The 24,825-nt window shown below is 30.0% G+C and overlaps 1 protein-coding gene across 1 annotated transcript in view; it reads left to right on the forward strand.

The window, feature by feature from the left end:
- The window catches only part of LOC119601640 (vacuolar protein sorting-associated protein 13D-like), a 275,471-nt gene that overhangs the window by 102,769 nt on the left and 147,877 nt on the right, over positions 1-24,825 (forward strand). Inside the window, exons 3-4 of the mRNA XM_037952697.1 lie at positions 10,671-11,750; positions 11,816-12,744. Coding sequence (XP_037808625.1) covers positions 10,671-11,750; positions 11,816-12,744 — 2,009 coding nt within the window. The remainder of the gene's footprint in view (positions 1-10,670; positions 11,751-11,815; positions 12,745-24,825) is intronic.

The following is a 24,825-nucleotide window of genomic DNA, read 5'->3' on the forward strand; positions in this document are numbered from 1 at the left end:
AATAATCGCGATATATGCAAGATTTGATACTCATGACCTTTGACTTATACTAAATATCTCACAATGACTTTTAGTTCTTTATTTACATTTTCTAGATGATGTTGTATACTTGTTTTTATTTTACCGTCTTAAATTCTAAATTTTGGTCAATTTGTCGGATAATTTGGATAGATTACGTTTACAAATATTGCTGAAGTTATGAATGTAAAACTGAAATATTTTGCCAAAATATTTTTAGTTGACCCAGTTTGCTTGCGAAATATCGGTCAACCATTTCACCTAGCCCCCATATTATGCCCTATTCAGAAAATTACTATATTGCTTAAAAAAGTATGTATAGCGATGAAATTCAATATGAAAAAGTTTTTTTGGAAATGTATATGTCAAAGTTTATGTGGATCGGTATATAATTGACTCTATCCCTCATGAAAAGTCTCCTCAGAAAATGACTTTAAAGCTCATAATGTACTGCAATATAGCAACAAAATTCAACATAATCAAGTTTTAAAGGAACTAAAATTTCTCTGTCAGATTTTATGAGAATTGGTCCATAATTGACCATACGTCTCATATAAGATCCCCTACAGAAAATTACTTTAACGCTCATAACTGTCTTCATAATACCAGTTTAGCGACGAAATTTAACATAGTTACAAGTTCCACTTCAGAAAATGAATTTGTTATTTTAATGTCCAAATGTAAACATGAAACAAATAAAAATAATTTTGTTTACTTTTTTCTTAATTTGGTTATTTTTTATTCGAATTTTGATTAGAAAAAAAATTTTGTTGTGGCAACACTGATCTCAACCACAATATCGCCAACCACAAGACGATATTTTGCTCTCCATACAAAATGTATTAAAACCCGTTGTCGACAGCGGTTGTGGTTCCAATTGTAATCAAGTTGTAATTTAGCAATATGCAAGCTTACATTGGATGACGCAGCTCTTATATTAGAGTCAATACATTGGCTGCCAGGAACAGCATTGTTATTATTTTGATGTTTTAGTTTATTCCTTTTTTGTTTACTTTTGGCTTTATTCTTACTATTATTATTATTTTTAATAGTACTAGCTGAATGTAATTGTTATCTTGCACTGTGATGTGTAGTTGCAGTATTTGAAGAGGTCAGTGATGGATATCGGAATTATCATTTAACCTTGAAAATTGTTCACGATTGTTAATAGTTTTGGAAACAGAACATTTAATTTTTCTAACTCTCCTGAGATTTTAAACACTTTCTCAGTGAGATGTTTAATTTTAGATAACAATCCAAGATTAGCAACACTTAAAAAAAAATTCCAAAGCCAAAATAAATTTGTAGATTTATATATTAATGGTATTTAAAAGGTTTTTATCGATACCACATAAATCATAGAAGAATAGATGCTGACTGACTTTTCAAAAATATTTGAAAGATTGTTTTTGCATAGACTAAAACCAGTTTTGGAGCAACATAGGGCAATTCCACAGACACTTCATATTTGCAAATATTGGAGGTCATAGGTCAAAATAATAAATATTTTGATATATCTGCCTTTTTGTACAGCCTACGGATTAAGGAGTCATTACAAAATTTTTAGGGTATAAAATTTACGGCATTTTAGCTTCAGATAATTTTTTCGTATTATCAGCAGTTTCAGAGTTATAGTCATTTTTCGTTCATTTGAGATATGTTTTTCTAACCACACTATATTTTTTTTTGCTACAAACGTCATTGTGATAATTTTTTGTACAGCCTTTAGTAAGGAACACAACAATTTATTTAATTATACTTTTCGCGTCAAAGTTGCTCTCTGACCCATAGTGCTAGCTCGTGTAATGTAAATTTTAAAATTAAGTTAGAGGCTGCAATAATGAATCTAAATTAATTAAACTTGGTTCGCATAACTAGTTAGGTTAAGGAATCAACATCGGCAATTATTACAAATATCGGTTCATATATACATACAAAATGAAAGTTTTTTCCTCAGTACTATATATTGCATTTCACTATGCAGTTTATATTGCATTCAAACATGCAGTTTATTTTACTATATAAAAACTTGCTTCGATATCAATATATTTCGGTGGGTTTAAAGCAGCTAAGAGAGACGCTAAGAAACTGTTATTGTAGTGGTGAGAAAATACTAAAAAATATTAAATATTGCCTAATTACGCTTGTTATGATCAAACTTCTTAACAAGTAAAATAGTAAATTTTACAGATAAAACATATTCAAAGAAAAGAAAAATATATATTTCTTCACAAAGATAAAGTTTTCACTTAAAATGTGTAAAAAAAGTATTAAAAATAATGTTTTTATGTGTTTTCATTCTTATGCATTAGTAAATTTTTTGGAGTGTACGAGTTTTTTGCAAGTAATTCTCTTGTTTACAAATTGTGTTGTTGTTTTTACAAATTGTTTTTGCAATTTTTATAGCAATAACAATAATTTTGTCTATTTGTCATAAAGAAATGAAAAATAAAGGACATTTTCCACTCTATACCCCTATTGCAGGACTTCATGTAATTCTAAAAAAGCATCATTTGTTAAAATTGGATAACTGGTTCCAAAGTAATTCAGTCATCAACATTTCTAATTTTGAACACAAATACCCGAGATGTCCTTAGGGATGCAACATCGCTCCTTAAAACATCGATGATTTAAAATATCGATATTTCATCATCACATCATTTAATTTTAAAATTATAAATCATACTGTTAAAAATTGGAACACTACATTTACATTTTTTCCCAATTAGAGTTATGGGTCTCTAAAGTATATATGTATATCTATATATATATATATATATATATATATATATATATATATATATATATATATATATATATATATATATATGTTTCCCGTTTTTGTGATATTACAACTTTTTAGAAGGTTTTTGTATCAGTGATTACTATGCTGTAATAATTTTTTCAAAATTTCAACTCCTTCCTCTGCATATCTGAGGCGGAAACCACTGATTTTGAGCGACATTTTTTACAGTGCAGAAACTGTAGAATTTATAGGAAATCATGCTCTAATAATTGATTTTATAGGAAAAATCAATAAGAATGAGCTTAATTTCACACTTTTATAATGCTTCAAAAGTGCATTTAGTATTATCCAAAGATGCACTTTTTTCAAATAATATTTCAAAAAATTTTTTTCTTTGTGCATAATCAAAGTATGCTTTTTGCTGAGGCAAATGGTGCAAAAACAAAAATTTTATCATTAACCCTTTAGATGTGATGAGACTTTAAATTTTCAGATTTTAAACTTTACAACGCCATTGTTTGATGGGAAATTATTAAACTACAAGCCAACATTATAACTATCATAACTCCTAAAGGGATTACAATAAATTAAAAATTTTAACACTATTTTTTAAGGCCATTGAATATTATATTTACGAATGATAAAATCAGGTTTTTGAATTTTTTTTTTAAATTGTATTTTTTCTTTTGCCCTTATGCATTTATAGTGCATCTAAATTCTGTGAAATTAAGTTTATATATCTTAAATTTTCCTGTAGAATAGTATACTAAAGTCAGATTTGAAATATGTACAGCAGTTTTCGGACTACAAAAAATGTCGCCCAAAATCGGTATTTTGGCCGCAGATATGCAGATGAAGGAGTTGAAATTGTAACAAAATAATTACACCAATATTAGCGCTGCACAGTGGTATAGGAAAAAAAAAAAGAGGGAAATAATTCGGTAACTTCTAAACGGTTAATCCGATTTTAATGAAATTTGGTATGCACAAAGAGGAGGTATTGTCGAGTTTAGGTTTTGAATTTGGACCTTATAGGCCAACCAGGGGCCCGGCGGGGGGTCCTCAAATTAGGACACCTCGGCTATGTTAAATTTTTAAAACGATCCTATTTCTTCATTTGAGTTCCGATTTAAAAAAAATTTCGTATATAGAATCTCCTCATCGAGCACTATAAAAAATGTCGTAAATTATCTCTTATAGTTTAGGAGATATTCGCATTTGAATATTAAAATTTTAAAATTTTTACCGTCCTTACTTTAGTTTTTTTGATAATAGCAGGTCCAAATATTTCCGATTTTCGCCATTTTTTTTTATTTGCTTAACAACAAGTTTATATACCAAGCAGTGAAAGAATTATGTAAAAATCATGACTGAGTCCAAAGTTATAGGCATTTAAATTTAAAAAATTAAAAAAAGGCGAATTTTTGTCATTTTTTTGGGAAAAAAGTATCTTTTTCTTTTTAAGTTATCTAAAAAGTTTCTAAGAAGATGTATATAGAATTTATACTTTTTGGAAAGCTGACTTTACATAAAATACGATAAATGAAACAAAACCTAAAAATTTTTGATACCGAGGGGACCAGGTCCATCCAAAAAAACCCTATTTTTTATGGAAAATTAAATTTTGAGCAAAAATTCTCAAATCGCATAGTCGATATCAAATTATAGTGACCTGTTTTATATGACCCAATAAGTTCTTAATCATTTTGTGACGGGTTTCGATAACCCCGCCCCTGGTATGGATATAATAGGCAAAAAACCAAAAAATCCCATTTTTGGGATTTTTTAAAACTTTTTTGGGAATTCCGGGATTTCTAATAAGAAAATTCGAAATTTTTATTTAATTTTGGATTTTGAGTAAAAAAATCTACCTAACTGTAAAATTTCATCAAAAAATATTCATAAATAAAATTTTTATTGCAATTTGAAAAATTTGTATCTTCGCAAAAACTGAATAAAAAACATTTTTTAATTTTTTTTAAAAAAAGTATTCCGCGAATTTTTTAATTTTCAAAAATTATATACAGTTTTGAAAAATAGACAAAATTACCTTTCCATTGATATATAACATGCCTACCTAATGTTTTTTAAGTGACAAATTAATTAGGGAAAACTCAACATCTTTTAGAAAATTTACCTAGCACTATTATTTTCATCCATATATGTAACAAATTTAAGAGTTAACCTTATGGATGAAAATAATAGTGCTAGGCAAATTTTCTAAAAGATGTTGAGTTTTCCCTAATTAATTTGTCACTTAAAAAACATTAGGTAGGCATGTTATATATCAATGGAAAGGTAATTTTGTCTATTTTTCAAAACTGTATATAATTTTTGAAAATTAAAAAATTCGCGGAATACTTTTTTTAAAAAAAATTAAAAAATGTTTTTTATTCAGTTTTTGCGAAGATACAAATTTTTCTAATTGCAATAAAAATTTTATTTATGAATATTTTTTGATGAAATTTTACAGTTAGATAGATTTTTTTACTTAAAATCCAAAATTAAATCAAAATTTCGAATTTTCTTATTAGAAATCCCGGAATTCCCAAAAAAGTTTTAAAAAATCCCAAAAATGGGATTTTTTAGTTTTTTGCCTATTATATCCATACCAGGGGCGGGGTTATCGAAACCCGTTACAAAATGATTAAGAACATATTGGGTCATATAAAACAGGTCACTATAATTTGATATCGACTATGCGATTTGAGAATTTTTGCTCAAAATTTAATTTTCCATAAAAAATAGGGTTTTTTTGGATGGACCTGGTCCCCTCGGTATCAAAAATTTTTAGGTTTTGTTTCATTTATCGTACTTTATGTAAAGTCAGCTTTCCAAAAAGTATAAATTCTATATACATCTTCTTAGAAACTTTTTAGATAACTTAAAAAGAAAAAGATACTTTTTTCCCAAAAAAATGACAAAAAATCGCCTTTTTTTAATTTTTTAAATTAAAATGCCTATAACTTTGGACTCAGTCATGATTTTTACATAATTCTTTCACTGCTTGATATATAAACTTGTTGTTAAGCGAATAGAAGAAAATGGCGAAAATCGGGAATATTTGGACCTGCTATTATCAAAAAAAACTAAAGTAAGGACGGTAAAAATTTTAAAATTTTAATTTTCAAATGCGAATATCTCCTAAACTATAAGAGATAATTTACTGCTATGACAACATTTTTTATAGTGCTCGATGAGGAGATTCTATATACGAAATTTTTTTTAAATCGAAACTCAAATGAAGAAATAGGATCGTTTTAAAAATTTAACATAGCCGAGGTGTCCTAATTTGATGACCCCCCGCCGGGCCCCTGGTTGGCCTATAAGGTCCAAATTCAAAACCTAAACTCGACAACACCTCCTCTTTGTGCACACCAAATTTCATTAAAATCGGATTAACCGTTTAGAAGTTACCGAATTATTTCCCTCTTTTTTTTTTCCTATACCACTGTGCGCTGCTCCAAAAACTGTCATTAAAGGTATGATATCACAATTTCAAAAGTATTGCGTGAAGCCTAATATATATATATATGTATATATATATATACATCCCTACATGTCCTACTTTAGAGACCCATAACATATGAACCGAATAAGTTAAGGATCCATAGAGCCATAGAAACCGCATTTTTTCCTTTCCACCTGAAAGTGACTTTGGGCAAAATATTAATTTCTAGCCCAGAGTGCTAAGGTCTAAAAAGTAAAACCTATTTACGTTATTTTTACAAAATGCTCCATTATTAAACTTAGCTGAAGGTCGTAATAGGGTAGAAATTAATTAAAATAAAACCATAATACATATTCTTAATTTTTTTCTTGGTTCGGATACTTAGATATTATGGCTTTAGTTTTATTAATTTCAATCTTCCCTATGTCATCTTAATGTATATATATTTTTTTAATTTTCCGCACAGCCCACCAGTGGAGTTAATACGCCAAGAGGATGGTGGAGATTTGTCATTAGTAAAATAAACCCAAAAGAAATTAAGAAATAAAAACTTATTTCGCTGTTTTATATTTTAATTCATTGAACAAAACCAGATATTCATTGTTTATTTCACATAATTAAAAAAAAAAAAAATAAAAAAAAAAATTAAAACAAATTGTGACTAATTTTTTCTATATTTTAACAACATTTTGCTTTACATCACAGGGATTACTTGTATTTGACGAATGTGCCCATGGGGAAGTTTAGGGGTTTAGTTGAATGTTTTCGTGCTTCAAATTATGCTAACGAAAAAATTATTATGTCTTATTATTATTATTCACTATTATTGACATTCTATCATCAACCAATATATTTTTTCTATTACAAAAATTAAAAAGGTAGCACAAAAAATTCATACAGTGAAATATTTTCACAGCCCTTTGAAAAACAATTATACCCTTATTCTATAACTTTTCGTTCGTTTCTGCAAATGTACTGAAACAAAAGCGTGAACATGACTATTTTGTATTCTATAATAATAATAGTTTTAAAATTTGTTTGTGAATTTGATAATCAATTGAAATTTAACAGATGCATAATCTTTTTAAGTTTAGAACAATTAAAAAAATAATTTGTTCGAAATTTTAAAAAAAGTTTGATGTGGTAAAATATTTTAAATTTTATTTCATACGATAACAAAAATTGTTTGTCAAAATTATTATAATTATTTTTGTTAATTTTTTTAGCTATTCGGGGAAAAAATTGTAAATAAATGTAAAAAATATGCAAAATTATTTGTAAATGTTTCTACACATGGATGTTGGAGTTGTTATGTAAAACTTGAGGAGTTAAAATGTAGAATTTAGTCATTTATGTAATATCATGCCCCCTATTGCTAGTCCGGCAAATTTTACTGCAAATATTTACATGGATGTTAAAGATGTGCAATATTTGAGAATTCTAACGGTAGCTGTAGTAACGAAAAACAACTACTTTTGTAGTAAGAAAATGTTCAAAAACTAGCACCAAATCATTTACTATTACTACTGCTATCTTTAGATTTTGGTAGCAGTAGTTATAGATGTAGCAAAAAAATAAAGAGTTTGATAGCAGTAGTACAGTCATTGGTATTTAAATGTTTCAAAGTAGCAGTTGAATACTTCATATAGTGGCAGTAAATATTTTCCTGAAGTAGCAATAAACGATATTATATTTTTCAACAATAAAAAATTTGGTAGCAACTGCTGCCTAAATAAAGTAGCAATGCTACCTAAATTTTGGTAGCATAAAAAAATTTTATTAAAATACAAAAAAAAAAAAAAAACGACATTCAGAAAAAAGGCACAAGCAGCGGGGAAAATGCTAGGACTTCGATTCGTGGGCCTTCTAAAGACATATTTACATATTATGAAGGTTTCTCATTGCCTTTTCGCAAAAGATATTCTAGGAGGACTTTGTTTCCTCTACTAAAAGGATTCATGCACATTTATCAAAGAATTATGTATCAAATTTTGTATGAAAATTTGCTTTATACAATTTTTATAAGTTCTAATGTATAATTATTAATGTAATTTCCTATAAGGCCATTTTACAAATCCTTCGACGGAAAATCTTCTAAAAAGCCTTTAACGGAAGACCATCTACAGGACTTTTGGGATGTGTTTATTTGTTAGTTTTTTTATTCTATTGCAACTTCAATAATTTGGTAGCAATAGAACGATCAACTAGTAGCAAATATTTCTATTGCTACTTATCAAAAGTACTGCTACAACTTCAGACAATTGTTTGGAGCAGTAGTTAAAGCAATAATATAATATTTTGTAACAATGACTATCACTACAAAAAACCTATTGTTGAAATTAACATATCATTTAGTTACTAACAGAGCACTTTTATGTTAAAAAACATAATATTTTACACAAAATATTTATAGAATACAAATTTATGTTAAGAACGGTAACAGAACGAACGTTCTGTATTGTTGTAGTTGTTTTAACAGTTCGACTGTGGCCGATAGTTCTTTCTGAAGTTGCTCAAGAAGATGGGATATTTTCATGATTTCTTTAGTACGTATTCGATTTCATGCGTTTTAAATAAATTCCTATATTCTAATAAATTTGTCATAAGTGAACGCATGAAAAATTGCATCCAATTCACTGATCTAACTCTACTATAGGAATTTTAATATTTCACTACAATTTGGAATTATCATTGGATTTAAAGGAAACGTGAATGTTATACTAATAAATATTAAAAATAACATTAATTTTATTAGGTTTTTGTATTTAATACTTGTTAAAATTTGTAATATTAAGTCCATTTTAAAATCTTACTAAATAAGAGAAAATCAATTATTAATGTTTTATTTTGTTATCATACATAATTTTTATCAATATCACGCTAGTTTAAATATTAAAAATTAATTCATAGTACCTTCAATAATGCATTTAAAATAAATATAGTGCACCAACGATAATTCGCATGAAAATCATAGAATGTTCATTGGTTATAAGCACTCATTTCAATGTCGTACTATTTTTCCAAATACGAACCCATGCTCGCCAATCCCACGCTAATATTTAAATCATGCATGTTTCAGTTCATTATCAGTTGAACCCATGCATTTACAACTTTTTTTGCACGTCTTTTTTTGCTGAATGAAATGATTGGCCATACAACATGGTAATGAACTGTCAAAACGAATTACGAATGTGTCGTAGAAACGGGTTAATTGGCTATCGGCATTCAGAGGCCGAATTAACCCTTTCCGTGGTTTTGTCGATTATATTCGACATTACAATAGACTCTGTTTTTAAGCATTTTTTGGGTATAATATTTAACTTTAGTTTTAATTTTCTTTTAGATGAAAATGAAGACTTTATTATATTTATAATTGAGATTTTGAAAGATCTTCCGTATTTTAAAAGTATTTTAAAATCAGATTTTAAGAAACTGTCACTTATGACTGCTTTTTAAAAAGTGCTTTTTAACAACGTTTAAAAAACAGCTTCATTTAATGGCCAAAAAAATTGTATTTTAGGAGATCGGACTATGCAGATTTAAATTGTATTGTATTGAAAGAAGTTTAAAAAGACATTTTACAAAAAAAAAAAAAAAATTCATAAAAAATATTGGTAGTACTTTTTGGAGACTGTTTTTCGAATGTCGAATATATTCGACATTTAACTTTGACCTTCTATAACTCACTAGGGAAAACTCAAATTCAAAAAATATTATTTTTCCCGGATTCAGCATACTCAAATTATCTTAAATATAAGTTTTCAAGTTTTTTTCTAGACATAAATTATTTTTGACCCTGAAAGGGTTAAATAATTCAACTGCTCGTGTGAACTTGGTATTAATCTTTCAAACTTTCAGGGATGACAGATAAGACTATGCGACAAAAATAAATAACTGGCAAGTGATATTATTTTTCTGAAAGGTGGATCCGAGTAAAAAAAGAATCTGTTTTTGAAATTTCCCAAACACCTCCAAAATTTTCAGATACGGGTAAAAAACAGGTTTTTCATATCATTAAGCACTTAAAAGTCAGTAACTTAGTTGAATTTCAACCGATTTTAATTTTCTCAACGGATTTAGAAAGTAGAAGCTTTATAATGATGATGTGTGCATTTCATCCCAAACATGTTTTTGATTTTAGTTTTGCACCGTTTTTAAAGTTTGAGAATGTTTTGTCAAAGTATTTTATATAGGAATCGTACTATTTATTAATTAATTATAAGCCCATTTTTATTTAAGAATAAAGCGCAATTTTGTTCGTAGATGTGCCCCTATGGCGCATGATCCCCCTTCTACCCTAAATATAAAAACTATATGTATTTTTCGTGCACACTCCTTATATTTGAATAGTTTGAATAATACAAAAATGATGTAATATATTTGCATACCAAATTTATTGATGTTTAGACAAAATAACTGTTGTACTTTAATGTCTCTTAATTTATTACTTTTTAGGTGCAGTATAAGGAAATTATAAAGTGTATAACATTTCTTCAAAGTATTAAACGTTTAAGATCGTTTAAAATTTGCAGACCCAATAGTGAAATTGGAAAAAACGCTAAAATTTGGTGGAGATATGCAGCGACTTGCCACGGATTTCATTTTCGAAGTAGCGATGAAAAATGGAAAATCGCTAAAGACAACATACGTTATATTAATATATATAAACGTTTACTAATTAATCCAACGGAAAATATATCAAAAGATGATAAACAATTTAAAATGGAAATGGAAAAACTTCGATGTCTTGAAGAACTTAAATTTCTAAGGGAGATTAGTTGTAGAAATGTTTCTGCAAAAGGACTGATAATAAGAAATCGAAACTTGAACCAAGGCAAAGGTATTTTGTATCATTGGTTTCCAAATTGGCTTGGTTGGTATGGAAACACAACGACAAATGATGAAAAATATGAAAAAATTGAGGATGATATTTTGATTGCAATTAAAGAAACAATTGAAAATGACTCATTCTCTAATCGAGATGCATTATTTGCAAATTTCACTTTTGCTCTTTCTGAGGGTAGGATATCTTTGATGTCAGAACAAATGCACAAAAATATGATTGCATTAGAAATGGAGTTCGAAAATCTTATATCATTTATAGAAATCAAACCAAAATTTAGTTCCTATTGCGTAGGAATATCGTTAGGTTCAGTGTGTCTAAATGATAAATTAACAGATATGACTGAATTTCCGTATATAATAAGACCGCAAACTCAAGAAAATCAGAAATCTTTGTATAGTAATTTCATAGGATTTTTTACAAAAAAAGATATCATAGACGGAAATGAACCTTGGTTTCAATTGCAATATGAAAAGAATCCCGCTGAACATAAATCAGATTACAGATTAACAATTAACTCAAAAAGTCTTGATGTTGTTTACAATGAAAATACGTTCAAATGGCTAATAAGCTTTTTCACTAGACCAATAAATGATCTAAAAGTAAATATGTATATGATTTCTGAAAAAGAACATAACGAGTCTCGTTTAAAATTCTTCAAGAACTGGAAAAGTGTGCTTATGGGACAAAAGGTAAATTAATACATAAATAAATCTGTAACTATAATTTTAATTTGGATACTCTACTTTTTATTCAGGATTATAGGAAAAATTGGTCATTTGAAATTGATATTTCTGCGCCTAGAATTATATGTGTCGACAATTTTAAGGATAAAAACTCGTCAGTATTTGTAATAGATTTTGGACGATTTCAGCTTTTTAAAAATGAACGTAATACTGATAGTATTAGTTTATTTAAAAATAATCAAGACGTGGAAAGTGATGACGAACTTTTTATGACGCCGTGTTCAACACCACCGGGATCAAAAGTGAGTCCATCAGATTCGCCAACGACAATTACATCAATCGGTCACGAAACTTCTCACATCTCCAAATTTATTATAAACAAAGACACTGGTTTAGAAAATACTATGTATAGTGAAATGTATGATAAATACATAATAAATCTTACAGATTTACAAGTGCTTGTATGTAAAAACCGAGAATGTGCTTATGTATGTTCTAAAACTTCATCTAGCTTTCATTTGCTAGACAAATTTAATATATCAATTCAGCTAGAAAGGCGAATTGTTAACACAACTGACCCGGAATTTCCTGCGATAACATTATTCGGAAATTTACATAAAATCGTTGCACATGTTAATGAGCAAAAAATATCGGAAAGCTTAAGAATTCTAAATCAAATTACACTGGAGATATGCAAAGCAAAAAATGACTCAGATGTGAATGAACCGTACAATGAAATGAATTTAGATGAAAATAACGAATTTAAGGAAAATACGAATACAACAGTTTTACAGTTTGTAATTGGCCAGATGATTCTAGACGTTCAGTCCAGGGAAAAAAGCATAGCCGAACTGCAAATTATAGGTGCAAAAGCAGGAATAACAAAAAAAAGTGGAGAAATAAGTATCAATATGTCTGTTCATGGATTCTTACTAGTAGATGCCATCCAGTCTTTTGGTCACGATTTTGAGCTACTAATTGCGAGCCATCGACATGTTGAGTAAGTTCCCTTACCTATCTATCTATCTATCTATCTATCTATCTATCTATCTATCTATCTATCTATCTATCTATCTATCTATCTATCTATCTATCTATCTATCTATCTATCTATCTATCTATCTATCTATCTATCTTTATCTTATCTATTAAATAGATTATATTTATAAAAAGGTAAAATTAATGATTAATTAACTATTATTTTAAATTTTTTAATTAATTATTGATTACGATTAAAAATAATCTAAAAATAATCGGGGAATAATTAAAATTAAAGAAAATAATCCAAAAATAGTTGATTATTTTTGAGGAGTAATTTTGATTACTTTGCTAAAAATAATCGCTAGTTTTTCCTAAATATGTTAAAAATGTGTTAATTTAAAATTTTCCGACAAATTATTCCCGAGAATTGTCGGAATGAATTTACCGAACCCTAAACTCTAGTTATGACTCTATGTGTACTTCCATTAAAGTTTTTTCATTCATTTAGTCTGTTTTCTTAGAAAATTGCTAATAACAATTTGGGTGCGCTCAATTATTTTGCAAATTCGTGCGATTTTCGACAGTTTCCAAAATTGTTTAAATTTTGTCATTTTCCTTTTTAATTAATAGCTTACCGCGACCTATTTATTTACAGTGTCTCAAATAAATATTCGAATTTATTATTTTTTATGAATTACTGTGTTATTTTATGATGCTACTTTAAAAAAATTAATAGTATTAAAAATTTTAATGAAATTTTATTAATTTTTATTATTTTTACGAAATACAAGAAAAAAGTAGTAAAAACTCATTAATGGTTTCCAAAAAAATGGAAAAAAAACAAAAAGGGTAATTTCAGGTACTGCGCAAAAATATTCGAATTTTTTCTAAGAACTCTTTTAGAATCCTTGAACATGTGTTTTATTGCCCATTAATTAACCCATTATGCAGGTAGTGGTTATATGGAATATTTAACATTATATTTTTTGGAAAATTGCATAATTATGTTGTAAATCCTTCCTGTGTAAATACATATAGGAAATGTTTGATAGATTCCCATCGACAATATATTTTGTAATTCCACGCATGGAACAAAGAATTCCATCAAGTATTTACCATTATCAAGTCGTCCAAAACTGCTGTCAATACAGGACGACATAGAAATACTGAGGAAATACCGAAGGAACCTTCATCTATCAGCTCCAAAAATTAACAACGAACTCAGGACAGTCCTGTGAATAAAAATTAGTGTCGAAATTGTGCGCAAAGTACTAGGGAGCAATAATATGCATGGTCAAGTACCAAGGTGGAAACCGCTCATATCGAAGTTAATCGATGTTAAGTGTCTCGACTCCGCAAATAGACTCATAAGTAAGAATATTGGATTCTGGAAGGAGGTTATCTTCGACGATGAGAACAAATATAATATTTTTGGCTCAGATGGTCGTCAAATGATAAGGTGAAAGCTTGTAGATGCCTTGGAATTATCTAACTTAAAACCAACTATAAAGAATCTTGCAGCGTGTACTTTGCTAGTGCGTGATATACCAGACAAATCGTAGTGCCACATTAGTTATTTAAAAGAACTAATCACAATATCTATTCACATGTTCTCTTATAAGTTTGCCAGGCAAACACTCAGTGGTTATCATGGGTCAGTGAATAGATATGAACGAAGATAAATTTCAAGAAAACATTGTAGTATTGTTAAGAGATTATACTATAATCTCTCCAGTGCACAGTGTCACAAGTATGTGCACTTCGGCCCAAATTATTAACTCTAGCAACTCATTGTGTAATTTTTAAATCATTACAAACATTTTATTTCATATAATTCATCATATAAAAATACTTAAGAATAATTTTAGTTTTGTTAATTAGATTTAAGAGTATGTTATGTAAATTACATTAAGTTAAATTTTGTTTCAATTCATTTTTCTTATTTTAACTTACATTTATACATATACTTTACTTATCGTGGTTTGTTGTTGTTGTATTTTTAATAGTTGTAGAGTAGAGCAATCATCAGGGAACAAATAATTAAACGGCCTATACCATGCAGTTTCTGTATATATAAAAATATCCGTTTTTATGACCTCTTCTATCGATTAATTGTTTAGGCTGTTTAGATAACTATAACTATCATTGCTTATATTCAGCAAACACCGAGTTTCCTCGGTAATAATTTATATAAAATAAGAAATATGAACTTTCTTTTTCATATGACACCATAAATTTACTTTAATAAATTTTAACAAGTAATTATAAACAATTAAATGCACTTTACACTACAATCTGTCATATTTTGGGGCTCTGTGTCCGTCCACGGTGTTGGACTGTTAAAATTCATTATAGTAACTATAGACTAGAAGGTCCACTTGTCAATTTTAGAGCAGAATTTGCATACTAGTACCACCAAAATGGGGCTACAATCCATTCAATTTATTTTTTAATAGAAAAACGTTCCAAAATACACGACCTGGTACGTGAAAATGTTGATCATTTACAACACTAAGTATCTTTCATCAAATTTCAATGGAGTTAATGTCTGGACTTAAACACCATTGAAAATTTGTGGTTATATTTACAAGGACAACTTTTAAATCACTCATTATCCATCAAAACCACCATACGGTTGCTTTGCATACTACTATACAAAATATTAATTTTCTTTAAATCATTTATTTTTACTTCATAATGCTAATCTAAATATGATGTATACAAAAAATTCGAATACTTTTGTGAAGCTATTACTTTTTTTTTTAAAAAAAGCTAAATTAGTTTAAGTAAATTATTTTCTTTACATTTTTTAAAATGTGATATAAAATTTAAGGACTGTCTGGACTACATAATAAATTTATTTATTTATTTATTTTTTCCACAAAATCTATTATAAAATGATGTCTGTTTTCATAATACATTAAATTCGTATACTTATGAGAGACACTGTATATATTGTGTACATTCACAGACACTTGAATATGAAGGGATTTTACTGCCTGCAGTGAACAGATTTTATTCTGAATGAACGTAATCAAGTGAGCCAAAAAATATTGTTCAAAAACATAGTATATTAAAAAAGTATTAAAAATCAGCTATTAAGTATTGCGCTATTTTTGTCTTACTAGTATATATAAGAAATCATTTTACTATATAAAACATTAATGTAACTAATTACTCTATTAGGTTTTGCAAAAAATGTATTTGAGTGAAAGAAAATATTCAACTGAGCGGTAGTACATTTCATGGCGCTGCGAAAATTGGTCGTAGTAAAAATTTCCCCAAAGTCAAAAACGAAAAATGGCCGCAAAAAATACATAGGTTACAAAAACATGAACTATTTTAATAACTGTTGGTGTTTTTTGAACTTTTCTTTTGGGGCTATTTTTAATTTAGAAGAAATGAAATAGTTCCCCAAAATCGTATAACGAAAGAAGACCTCAATTTGTTTATTTTATTTAGGGGCTACTTATTTCACTGAAAAATTTTATAAAATATATTAAACCTGTACCCCGTTTCTGTAATTTTTAGTAAGAAGTTCTCACATCGACAAGTGTGAAACAAAAAATTCCATTGTTTCTCGATTTGTGAGAAAAAAGTGTTTCTGTAACTCAAGTGAGGAGAGGCAATACGAATTACGTTTTTATTGGAAATTTCAATAAAACAGCTGTCAAAAACATACAAATAAGAAGAAAACAAAAATTGACAAACAATTTTATAAACGAAGATTAAACAAACATAAAATATAGAAATTAAATGAAAAGTGTTCAAAAAATTATCCCAATAAATTCTCCCCTGTAACCGGTTCTGTAAGATAAAAATTCTATGCTACGGTAAAATTACGATGAGATCATGTCATTAATGTGGGGATATTGTGATGCTAAACATCTTCTGTTGAAGTTTGTTGTCAATTTGACTATTCTATCATGGACGAGCTCGATGCCTGCAAGATCATGTAGACGTCGAGTAGAGTAATGCCAAGGAGGATTGAAACCCATTTTAAGTATTTTATTTTGTGCTATTTGAAGGTTTTTTATATGACATTTTGCGGAAGACGACCAAACTGGAGCGCCGTAGAACATAACAGGGTGAAAAATAGATTTAACAATGAGTTTCTTGTTATCAATATTCAGTTGCGAGTTTCTAATAAATAGGGGGTACAGTACCTTAATTAATTTGTTGACCTTATTAATAATGTAAGGTATGTGACAGTAAAAATTTACTTTGGCATCAAGTGTAACACCTAGATATTTGACATTACTTTCCCATGGGATGTGAATATTCATAAAACGTAATGGATACTGGGGAATAAAACTGGCTTTACGCTTCCTGGTAAAATATATTTTTGAGTTTTTTCTGGATTAATCAAAATTTTCCATTTATCAAAATAAGCCTTTAACTCATTAAGAGCAATTTGAAGGTTGGAGATAATGTTAACTGAATATGTGTCCGAGCAAAGAATTGATGTATAATCGGCGAATATTGACATAACGCAATTAGAAAATACTGGAACATCTGCTGTGTATATATTATATAATATTGGTGACAAACAAGAGCTCTGAGGGCAGCCAGCTGAAATATTAATTTGCGTTGACGAAGTTTTACCCAGATATACAGTGAATCAACTAAGTTTTTTACCTACTTTTTTTTAAGAGAATTTTGTTTTTTGTTAATAAATAAAATTCAAAAAAAAAAAAACAGGTAAAAAGTAAATTTATGTTTTTCAATTAAAAAATAGAGATTGTGTAGAATGGGAAAACCAAGAAAAAAATATTAAAATAAAAATGTTGGTGCATTTGTTGTTGCATTTTATTATTTTTCATCAATAAAGTATTTTGCATATTGAAATTTCCAGTTAATTTCGTTGGGTTTTTCAAATTATTTTTTAATTGCTTTTTGGAATTTATTGTTTTATTGTTAAAAGGACACGTGTTAAGTATTTTTCAATTGTAATTTTCAAAAATCATATCCTTATTGTGTGAAACTGTGTAGTTATTTGCTTTAAAAATGTTTAAAGGGAAATAATAAGGCAATTCCAATATAAAAAATTAGTAATGATTTTTAGAACAAGTATAAATCAATGAAATTCAATTATGAGATCTTTAATCAATCATTAAAAAAATATAAAATATAGAAATTGATGAAATAACAGAAAGAATTATTAAAAAAAACTCACTGAGTTGTCTTTCAAAGTTGTCTTGTATCCAAGCAAAAACCATTGAAGTCCTCATTTATCTTCTCCATACTCCATATACGAACTTAAAAGAACACTATGTTTAAATTTAGACCTCTAAACAGACCTTAGGTTGGTTGGAAACAATATAAAGTGAACTATCGTGTGGTACGGGAAAAATACTTAATTTAGATATTTACAAATAGAGGCGGTTCTCATCACCTAAGATCCACAAAAGCAATATTTTTCAGCTAATACATACACTTATATATAGTTAGTACCCAAATCAAGAATAACTATCCAAATCCAACTACGCCTACTGTATTTTATTCATAAAATAATGCATTCAAAATATGAGGTGGAATATCAAGATTCTAGCATATAATAGTTCTATAGTGGTATACGGTGATATCCCCATACTTAGAGTGGCTAGGATGGTACTTAGTGTTAGCTTTATTGAATAAGAATCAATATTATACAATTCTAAATGAGATTCACACAGTACTCCCCAAATAGATGGGGTTTCCGTAATGTAGTTTTTGTTTAACAAACAAATTGATTTATTTTGCTAAAAATAATTGTTCAGATAAAGTTTTTTCTTAAAATTTATAAAATTTTACATAGACAAAAAAATAAGATTAAAAAGAAAACAATTATTTTATTAAATATTTGCTTAGATTCTAATTAAAAGTGTACTGGATTTGTTTTTTAATTATTCCTTAATGTTCTTTCATTATAAAACACTTTTCAATACACTATCAACACCACAAACAAATTTTTTGACTTGCATGTACAGTAAAACCCATTTATTTGATTTCAACGCATATTTTTTGAAGTTCGATATAAAAAAGGATAAATGTATAAAATATTATTCATGGGACTAAATAGTAATTCGTTTTAAACAAGAATTCTTTATAAATTATGTTTTTGTATCAAAATAGTTATCAAAATTCCGGTAATTAAGATGAGTTCGTAAAGAGCAAGAAAAAGTTATAATGCAATTTGTTTTTTATATTTGAAAGAAATTAAGTGTAAGGTGAAGAGAGATGGAAATATATCTTTATATATTTGTCCCTCTTTTAAATCTCCCGTGGTTCATTTTACATTTTCTTTTGTTGATTTTTCGTAAAATTTTTTTTGTTTGCCTCCGCCATATGGCTAAAATCAGCTGATTCCAGTCTATGAGTAGTCTATGATTAACCCATTGTGCCATACTGAATCAAATGCAGCTTTTATATCGAGTAAGACTATACCCGTTGATTTACCGATATTAAAATTATTTTTCACCAAATTTCTTATTTTCAATAAAAGTTGAGTAGTGTTGTGTTCTGTTCTGAACCCAAACTGTTGTGGAGGCAGTATGTTATTATCATCAATGAAAACTACAATCTTTTCCTTTAGAATTTTCTCTAGTATTTTGCTCAGAGAAGAAAGTAAGCTTAAAGGTCTATATGATAAAGGTGAATCCGCTGGCTTGTTCGGTTTGAGTATTGGTATGGACATGCATTAAATATTTTTGTAAAATATTTAAAACCTTTATTAGGTAGATTTTTTAAGCATTTATTATTTATTCCATCTAAACCGGGCGACTTGTTGTTTTTGAGTTTTTTGATAATATTAACTACTTTTTACTGGGATATAAAATATGATTCAGGTGGGGTATAATTCATATTAAGTATTTGGGTAGCAATATTATTAACTTCGGAAATAGTTACGCTATCACTTAAATGATCTGAAGAAGAGTGATTCAATTTGAATATTTGAGCCAAAACTTCTACTTTCTCTCGCTGAGTATAGTAAATATTGTTGTTGTCTCTCAAAATTGGAATACATATTACTTGATTTCTTTCTGAAAATTTTAGATATTTTCCAAAAGAAGATTTGTCAATATTAGACAAGGTAATATTCCAGGGTTGATTTCTGAAATTAATTATCTCATATTTTTATATTTTTGTTCATTCGTGACATTGCATAATAATCGTTTAAATCTCTAAATCTTTTCCAATTTCTTCTGTAAATATTTCTCATTTGTATCATGCTTATTATGCTATTAGACAGTGGTTTGGTAATTGGTGCTATATGCTTTTTGGGAACAGATGTATCTATTGCTGCTTTTACAACATTTGACTTTTGTTAGTTATTGCACTATGTTCACCTAATGTGGGAAGATTTTTATTTATGAATTTGGTAAAACGTGGCCAATTTGCCTTGTTGAAAGCGTAGTCCAAGTTATCTACGACTTGTAACTAATATTGACATTACCCATAATAGGTAAATGGTCTGATCCTAGATCATTAATAACTTTGACAGCTGACATGTTTGATGATACATTAGTTAAAAATAAATCTAAGGTCGATGGTTGTTTATGTGGATTTGCCTGAATATAAGTATATTCATGAGGAAATGATATTTGTGTTTGGTTTAGTTGAATTTTCTCATAGTGTATATTGCCACATTTGTTATTTCTTAAACATCCCCAATAACCATGTCTGCAGTTTAGATCACCACCTAATATGTATTTATTGCTAGTATCTGTTAACTTGCGAAGGTCAGATTTAAATTTAAGTTGTTTTGAGATATCTGAACCAGTAGTGCCTCCTGGAAAATAACAAGAGTAAATGTCAACAGTCATTTCCACAACCTACTCTAACACCAATGTTTTCGATAACTTCAGTAATTTTTGGTGGTAAAGGCTGATGAATAATATTTTTCTTAATTAATATGGCAACTCCTCCTCCTGTACCTGTTTGGCGATCGAATCTATAACAGTAATAATAGATAATTTATTATTAAGCCAAGTTTCACATATTAGGCAAATATCAACATTGTGTTTCACTAAGAAATTAAAAAGTTATTTTTTTGTACGAATACTACGGGCATTCCATGATATTAACTTGATGTTATTGTTCATTTATATAGAAATTTAAAGGCAAAGTTGGTAACAACCTGAAATTGCTCTTCACGAGACTTACAGATTTTTAGATTTGATATTAATTCAAATGTAAGATCTTTTAATTCTTCAAATGAAAACAAATTATTATTGTTATTAACATTATGTTGATGGATTGACTGAATTGTTGATTATAATTCATTCTAGATGTATTTGAACGATTACCCATACTTTGAATTAGAGTATTTGGGAAATTATTAGATAGGTAGGTAGGTTGATAGGAGGATGTATACTACATCAAATCCTAAGAAATACACCTAGGCCACTATCGGGCCTGTTGTGCGCTCCTTATCATGAAAAAAAGGGGACTGAATGAATTATTTTTCAGTGTTCATAAACTCAGTTTCCTGAACGTAATTCCTAAGAATCTTCCAATCAGTGTTAGTCAGGAATGTTATTTCCCGAATAACATCACTTCCAAGATACTTGGATCTAACTTCGACGAATGCCTGGCAGTGGCAAAGAAAGTGCTCCAGAGTTTCACTGTCCTCTCCACATGCCCTACATTCGTCTGAATCCGCACGTCCAATTTTGCAGAGATGTGCTCGTAATCCTGTGTGTCCACTCACTTGCTCATTTTGAGGAGATTTTTCGTCTTGCTCTCATCAGGGTCACCCCATAGCATCGTCGTGGTTCTACCCACTGTTTCATTATTTCAAGAGGCCTTATGGGATTCTCTCACCCATATTTTTAGTTCAGCTTTTGTTGCGTCGAATGGTTTCGCGTTTGTCAGGTTAACTGCCTCGAGCTCCCTACCCTTTAAAGCTATTACATTCGCCCTTTCGTTACCGACTACTCCCGAGTGGGCTGGTACCCATATGATATAAACCTTACCTCTGGGAGACTATTCAGTTAAAGCTTTCTTACATTCCAAAACCGTCTTAGATTTAGTTATATCGCCTAATATCGCCCTAATTGCCTTCTGGCTATCGGTAAATATATTAAGCGCTGTGGGCGCCATATTTATTCTAATCCAATTTACGCATTCCGTTATTGCTCGTACTTCTGCCTGGAAGCTTGTGTTACGATTTGGTAAACGGTGGTATATTTCTGTTTCTGGGTCTTCAATATAGAACCCCAGCTCCACTTTGTCCCCCAATTTAGAGCCTACTGGTATTTGCTCTATAATTGTCCGCTTGATCAAGACATTCTATCTGGGATCAGCGTTTCAAAGTTTCCGACATATTCTGTGTCTGGTATTCGATCAGGCACGTCCGATGATTGTGTATAGCCTTCCAATGTGTCAGTATACATTGATGACGTGTCCTATAACTCTTTTGACCAGTTCGCTTAAAGTAAATAGCCGTTCGGCTGTAAGCGCCGTGTGGAATGTGTGGAATATCTAGCAACGCTTCCAGAGGCTTGGTTGAAGTAGTACACATGGCACCACATATACCCAAGCAGCATGTACGCTGAACTCCCTGTAGTAGTTTGATATTGATAGTTATGCTTTATTGAAGCATAAGCTAGAATTGGTCTAATTACACTTTTATAAAGCCAATTTGTCATAGTAGGACTAAGACCCCATTTCATGCCTATAGTTCTCCTACATATCGCCCAGCACCGATGTGCCTTGTTGATCCTATCCTCTGTGTGGTGTCTCCATTTTAATTTCCGGTCGAGAATTACACCAAAGTACTTAACTTTGTCTGTCACTGGTATCTTCTTGCCCAGGAAGCCGGGTTAACATTGAGGTATCTCGGTTGAGCTCAGCTCAAGGCCGTATTCAGAGCCTTCTCAGCTCTTCTACACAAGTAATTTGGATCCTTTCCCTTTAAAAGTATTACGACATTGTCTGCATAGCAGACAGGTCTAAGTCCTTTCTCAGTTAGGGTCCTTAGGAGGCTATTAATCGTGGTAACCAAGAGTAAAGGTGACAAAATGCCACCCTATGGTATACCGCGAAATAACTTTTTCCTAATAGTGATATCGTACATCTCGCAGCTTATCCATCTGTTCCTTACCATGTAGTTGATCCAGTTACGGAGCACCCATAAAACTAGTCTAGGGATTGGATAAGAGTATCAGTGTGCACGTTATTGAAAGATGTCAATGCATACCACCAGTGTATATAGTTTGCTATCGAAGGATTCACCTATGTAGTGAACAACTTCGTTTAAAGCTGTTTCCACGGATCGTACCTTTACATAAGCATGCTGCTTAAATTTTAGGTCTTTGTCGGGTATACTGCTTTTAACCATACTATCGACTATCCGTTCCAAGGTTTTAAGTAGGAAGGACGTAAGACTTAGGTGTCGCATAGCTAGGTTTCCCTGGTTTAGGTATAAATATTACTCTTGCATCCTGCCATGTAATGGGGGTATATGTGAATTTCAAGCATGCAGTGAATATCTGATGTATGGAAACCAGTCCATTTTCCATCTGTAAGAGTGCGGGGAAAATGCTATCCGGCCCTGCAGCTTTATAGGGAGCGAAGCTCTTGATTGCCCCTTTAACCATATCAGATGTAATTAGAATTTCCCTGTTAGCTTCCCCTTCCTCCAATATTGTTTCATCTATGTTATTTGATATACCGGGTGGGAAATGAGAGTCCATTAGAAGTTTCATTGTCTACTCCATATCCTCCAGCCTCCTGCCAGTATCATCGACCATAGATTCCGGTTGGACATGAGTTTTGGATAGGAATTTTTTATCTTCGATACGTCATTTACGCTATCTACCTCTTCACAGAAAAGTTTCCAGGAGTCTCGTTTGGCTTTACGAACAATTTTCTTATATTCACCAAGTTTACTACGATACTCATCCCAGTATACTGCGGTCTTTTTACGTCGTGCCCGGTTAAATAGTTTGCGAAGAGACTTACCAAGGTTCCGGATCTGCCCGGTTACCCAGGGTTTCTCCTGGGCAGATCTTCGCTCTCGCAGAGTGCAGCTGTCCTCGAACGATTCAACCAAGGCACTTGTGAGCATTTCAACTTTGACGTCTACATCTTCTTTATTTCGACATTGAAAATTGTCCTGACATAAACGGTTCTTTAGTAAGGAACCGAACATTGTCCAATTAGTTTTAGACTTTTTCCGAAACTTTATCGGCTTTGGTTGCGGCCGTAGTATTTTGAATCGTATGTACCGATGGTCAGAAAAGGAGTGCTCGTCCGAAACTCTCCAATCCTGAATTTCGTTTATAAGCTCATTTCGTTTATAATTACCATTATTAAATGCTTGTATTCTTTTTCTAGGACTCTTTGGTTGAGATCGTTGTCGAATTTGTTTAGTTCTCTACTTGGACATTCAGGCGACATAGCTTTATGATCACCATTGCAGTTCGCACATTTTACAGTTGTAGAGGAGCATACTTCCGTTTTATGGTTTCCAGCGCACTTTGCACAGAATGGTTTTACCTTGCATCTACTGGATCCATGTCCGTACATCTGACAATTGTAACTGTGTTAGCTTCGACTTATTTGGTTTTTGATATTCCCATCTTTTTTTAATATAATTAATAGGGTAATAAGGGTAATTGATTTTCTTTCGAAATAGACGATGAAAATAATATATTCTCTACTACTTTCGGCGGACCTAGTCACCTTTTTAACATTGATGCATTTAAGGCCTAAATTTATTAGTTGTGTCTTAATAACTGTAGGGTCAGTTTTCTCCAATCCAGAAGAAGAACAGCATTATTAGGTTTCTCGTTCTTTTGAACATAAGTATAATATTCTAATTGAAATTTTTCGGTAAGAGCAAGGCATACCTTATCAAAATCTTCTTTATTTGAGCAAAATAACTTCAAACCAATTGAAATTTTTCGAATTGAATATTCTTTTATAGATAATATTCTACATATTTCATGTATTTGCTCCATCTGACATTTTAAAATTGTTAAGGTATGTTCACCTTAACAGCTGGATCGACAACAGCTTCATCGCTATCATCATCATCATCAAGAGTTTGAAGTGGTGTAAATAAGTTTGCATTTGTAGTTCTAAAAGAACTACTAGCAGTTGCTTGTCTCTT

This window comes from Lucilia sericata, unplaced genomic scaffold (assembly GCF_015586225.1).
Source record: "Lucilia sericata isolate MDLA Ls3-8-SP2 unplaced genomic scaffold, ASM1558622v1 Contig000182F_arrow, whole genome shotgun sequence".
Lineage (NCBI taxonomy): Eukaryota > Metazoa > Arthropoda > Insecta > Diptera > Calliphoridae > Lucilia > Lucilia sericata.